The sequence below is a fragment of the Salmo trutta genome, chromosome 30 (assembly GCF_901001165.1).
Source record: "Salmo trutta chromosome 30, fSalTru1.1, whole genome shotgun sequence".
In the NCBI taxonomy this organism is placed as follows: Eukaryota; Metazoa; Chordata; class Actinopteri; order Salmoniformes; family Salmonidae; genus Salmo; species Salmo trutta.
Window position 1 is genome coordinate 15,804,718 of NC_042986.1, and position 5,000 is coordinate 15,809,717.

Genomic DNA, 5,000 nt, shown 5'->3' on the forward strand with positions numbered 1-5,000 from the left:
GGTAAAGTGACTAGGCATCAGGATAGATAATAATAAGGTATGAGGTAGATATGTACATGAAGGCAGGGTAAAGTGACTAGGCATCAGGATAGATAATAATGTATTTGAGGTGGATATGTACATGGAGGCAGGGTAAAGTGACTAGGCATCAGGATAGATAATAAGGTATTTGAGGTAGATATGTACATGAAGGCAGGGTAAAGTGACTAGACATCAGGATAGATAATAATAAGGTATGAGGTAGATATGTACATGAAGGCAGGGTAAAGTGACTAGACATCAGGATAGATAATAATAAGGTATTTGAGGTTGATATGTACATGAAGGCAGGGTAAAGTGACTAGGCATCAGGATAGATAATAATAAGGTATTTGAGGTAGATATGTACATGAAGGCAGGGTAAAGTGACTAGGTATCAGGATAGCAGGGTAAAGTGACTAGGTATCAGGATAGATAATAATAAGGTATGAGGTAGATATGTACATGAAGGCAGGGTAAAGTGACTAGGTATCAGGATAGATAATAATAAGGTATTTGAGGTAGATATGTACATGAAGGCAGGGTAAAGTGACTAGGTATCAGGATAGATAATAATAAGGTATGAGGTAGATATGTACATGAAGGCAGGGTAAAGTGACTAGGCATCAGGATAGATAATAATAAGGTATGAGGTAGACATGTACATGAAGGCAGGGTAAAGTGACTAGTCATCAGGATAGATAATAATAAGGTATTTGAGGTAGATATGTACATGAAGGCAGGGTAAAGTGACTAGGTATCAGGATAGATAATAATAAGGTATTAGAGGTAGATATGTACATGAAGGCAGGGTAAAGTGACTAGACATCAGGATAGATAATAATAAGGTATGAGGTAGATATGTACATGAAGGCAGGGTAAAGTGACTAGGCATCAGGATAGATAATAATAAGGTATTTGAGGTAGATATGTACATGAAGGCAGGGTAAAGTGACTAGGCATCAGGATAGATAATAATAAGGTATGAGGTAGATATGTACATGAAGGCAGGGTAAAGTGACTAGGCATCAGGATAGATAATAATAAGGTATGAGGTAGATATGTACATGAAGGCAGGGTAAAGTGACTAGGCATCAGGATAGATAATAATAAGGTATGAGGTAGATATGTACATGAAGGCAGGGTAAAGTGACTAGGCATCAGGATAGATAATAATAAGGTATTTGAGGTAGATATGTACATGAAGGCAGGGTAAAGTGACTAGGCATCAGGATAGATAATAATAAGGTATGAGGTAGATATGTACATGAAGGCAGGGTAAAGGATAGATAATAATGAGGTAAAATAAAGAATAGAGTAGCAGCAGCATATGATGAGTGTAAAAAAGTGTGTGTGTGAATGTGTGTGTATGTGTGTGTGTGTTTGTGTTGTGTTGGTATGTGTGTGTTTGTGTGTGTGTGTGTGTGTGTGTGTGTGTGTGTGTGTGTGTGTGTGTGTGTGTGTGCGTGTGTGTGTGTGTGTGTGTGTGTGTGTGAGTGTGTGTGTGCTGTCGGTACATGAGTGTGTGTTATGTGTGTGTGTCTGTGTTGTGTCGGTATGCGTGTGTTTGTGTTGTCGGTATACGTGGGTGTGTTATGTGTGTGTGTGCATATGCATATGTAGTGTATGTAAATGTGTGTGGGTTTTGTGTGAGAGTGTCAGTGTGTGTGTGAGCGTGTATATAGTGTGTGTATACACACGCTCTTTCCATGACACAGACTGACCATGTGAATCCAGGTGAAAGCTAGATCCCTTATTGAGGTCACTAGTTAAATCCACTTCAATCAGTGTAGATGAAGGGGAGGAGACAGGTTAAAGACATGGCTTGTGTATGTGTGCCATTCGTTTTCCCATGATTCATTGCCATTACTCAAAGCCTGAAAGGAGGAGTATGATCATGGAGCCCCGGTGGCTTCAAAGCCTCTTATTTGTCAAGACATAGCGTCACCTATCCAGGGTTTATATACGACATTGGTTCAGTCCCAGAGTCCCCAGCTTGGAGGGCACTATGGTGTTGAACGCTGAGCTGTAGTCTATCAACAGCATTCTCACATAGTAATTCCCCTCTTGTCCAGCTGGGAGAAGGCAGTGTGAAGTGCAATTGAGATTGCGTCATCTGTGGATCTGTTTGGGTGGTATGCGAATTGGAGTGGGTCTAGGGTGTCTGGGAGGACGGTGTTGATGTGTGTCATGACCAGCCTTTCAAAGCACTTCATAATTACAGATGCTACATTTAGGCAGGTTACTTTAGAGTTCTTGGGAACAGGGACATTGGTGGTCAGCTTGAGACATGTTGGGATTACAAACTAGGACATGGAGAGATTGATAATGTCTGTGAAGACACCTGCCAGCTTGTCTGTGTACGCTTTGAGAACGTGCCCTGGTATTCCGTCTGACCCGGTGGCCTTGTGATTGTTAACATGTTTACACATTTTACTCACATTGGCCAGGGAGAGCGAGATCACACAGTCATCCGGAACAACAAGGGCTTTCAGGCAAGACTCAGTGTTGTATTCCTCGTATCGAGCATAAAAGGCATTTAGCTCGTTTGGGAGTTCTGCATCACTGGGCATCTCACGGCTGGGTTTCCCTTTGTAATCCGTTATCGTCTGCAAGCCCTGCCACATCCGACGAGCGTCAGAGCCGGTGTAATAGGATTCCACCTTCCTCCTATATTGCCCTTTTACATGTGTGATGTCTCGACGGAGGTCCTAGCGGGCTTTCTGTATGCGTCCATGTCCGTGTCCCGTTTCTTGTAAGCGGTAGTTCTAGCCTTTAGCCGAGGGTAGATATTGGCTGTAATCCATGGTTTTAACTAATGTATGTGTTCTCTATCCCAGGCATATGTACCAAAACAGCATATTTAACTTGATATGTTTGACATGGAAGTATTTGGCTTCAGATCACAAATAACCAAAATTATATCTTGACATGTAGGCTTAGCACTTTCACAAAGAGTGACATTAATTAACACAACAGACATTATGGAAGAAACACGTAAGACCCAAATGGTTTTAGCAAGCATGTCCAGAACAAGTTATCAGAGAGTGGCACGTCCAGGCACAGACAACATATGAGCTATTTCCCCTGAGCAACCGTCCTCTAGAGCAGAACAAACACAGAGCAGGAACCCTATGTGGACAGTCTGGGGTCTGTCTCTGTCACACACGGCATCCGCCACTCCCTGAGGTATGTGTGTGAGTGTGTGCTTGTGTGTAGATGGACACACACATCCCTGACACCCCTACCCATCCACACTCCTGTGCCTCTGGCACCATTGCCTAGGGCTAAGCCTGCAAGTGAAACAAAACCAGATTTTTTCCCCCAGCCCTATAAAAAAAGGAAGGGAGCGGAGTGAGTCTGGTCCTAGAGGCCTGGGAGACGCTCCTTTTCATGTGTGTCACTGCTGATAAATCAACCATGGTGCCAGCACTGCACCACTAACCCAGGCTGGCCCGGTGTGAACCCGGTTGAGACTGGGCCTGTGTGGTGCCTGCTGGTTAGGGGGCATAGAGGGGAGTGAGGATAGGGGCAGAATGCGGAGTTGAGCTCAGCATGGTGTGTACTAGCTAGTGAGGGAGGAGAGAAGATTAATGTAGGCTCTGTGGAGCAAAGGCAACATCCTGCGCCTTAATAAGGTACAAACAATCGGTTCCACTCCGCTGCCTTCCCAGGGAACAACTATTGTTGTGCTGCATGTTTCCCCGCTCTGCATGGCTCCTGAGAGATAGCAGGGCTAGGACCCAACTTCAGCATGTAGCTTGGCTGTCTCTCCCTTACAGTCAGGGGAGGACAACTCAGTGTCATGTCCAGGTCAGACCAGGTCCCATACTTCCCTCCCTCCCTCCCTCCTCGTTCCTTACCTCCACTCCCTCCCTCCCTCCTCGTTCCTTACCTCCACTCCCTCCCTCCCTCCCTCCTCATTCCTTACCTCCACTCCCTCCCTCCCTCCCTCCCTCCCTCCTCGTTCCTTACCTCCCTCCCTCCTCGTTCCTTACCTCCCTCCCTCCCTCCTCGTTCCTTACCTCCACTCCCTCCCTCCCTCCCTCCTCGTTCCTTACCTCCACTCCCTCCCTCCCTCCTCGTTCCTTACCTCCACTCCCTCCCTCCCTCCCTCCTCGTTCCTTACCTCCACTCCCTCCCTCCCTCCCTCCCTCCCTCCCTCCCTCCTCGTTCCTTACCTCCACTCCCTGGACTTTGAGCTTCATGTGATCCTCTCGCGTGGTCTTCCCATCTTTCCTCTTCTTCCAGCAGTAGCCATCCTTTCTGTACTTCACCTTCTTCCTGTTGTACAAGATCATCGACCCATTCTGTGGCCTGGATCAGAAAGAGTGTGAGAGAGAGAGAGAGAGAGAGAGAGAGAGAGAGAGAGAGAGAGAGAGAGAGAGAGAGAGAGAGAGAGAATTTTAATTCAGAGCCACTGCTGTGGGACTCATTTTAGAGATGTACAAAGTCTCGACACAAGTCTACTGCCAGGCAGAAATGCACCAGTGACTTTAGATGACAAGACTTCTTTATGATGTTTTTCTGCATTCCTCTTCACAGTTTGACAATGAACAAAGCAAACCTTCAGCATACATTTCTCCATATGAAAGTGACACTTCTACCTCAGAGTAAATTACATGTAGAACCGGTGTGTGTGTGTGTGAGTGTGAGTGTGTGTGAGTGTGTGTGAGTGTGTGTGTGTGAGTGTGTGTGTGTGTGTGTGTGTGTGTGTGTGTGTGTGTGTGTGTGTGTGTGTGTGTGTGTGTGAGTTTATTAAGGCTGAGGCAGCTTTTTTATCTCACATTCATCCAGTGAAATGAGTTGTGGTGGTGTGTGTAAAGTCCCTTGGGGGAAGAAGAGATCTTCCCTCACATTCCATTCATAATTCATCCTCCCTTCATCAGACCACAGCTTCTTGCTTCATAATGATACAATATAATGATATCATGTAACTATTTGATGATAATATGCCTTTACAGCTCCATTTGTCAGACGGG

At 45.5% G+C, this 5,000-nt stretch overlaps 1 protein-coding gene across 2 annotated transcripts in view; it reads right to left on the reverse strand.

Moving 5' to 3' along the window:
* Nucleotides 1–5,000, reverse strand: part of LOC115168101 (calmodulin-binding transcription activator 1-like) — a 349,660-nt gene that overhangs the window by 33,630 nt on the left and 311,030 nt on the right. For both annotated transcript variants that reach the window (XM_029723014.1, XM_029723013.1), the window contains one exon: nt 4,200–4,335. In XM_029723014.1, coding sequence (XP_029578874.1) covers nt 4,200–4,335 — 136 coding nt within the window. The remainder of the gene's footprint in view (nt 1–4,199; nt 4,336–5,000) is intronic.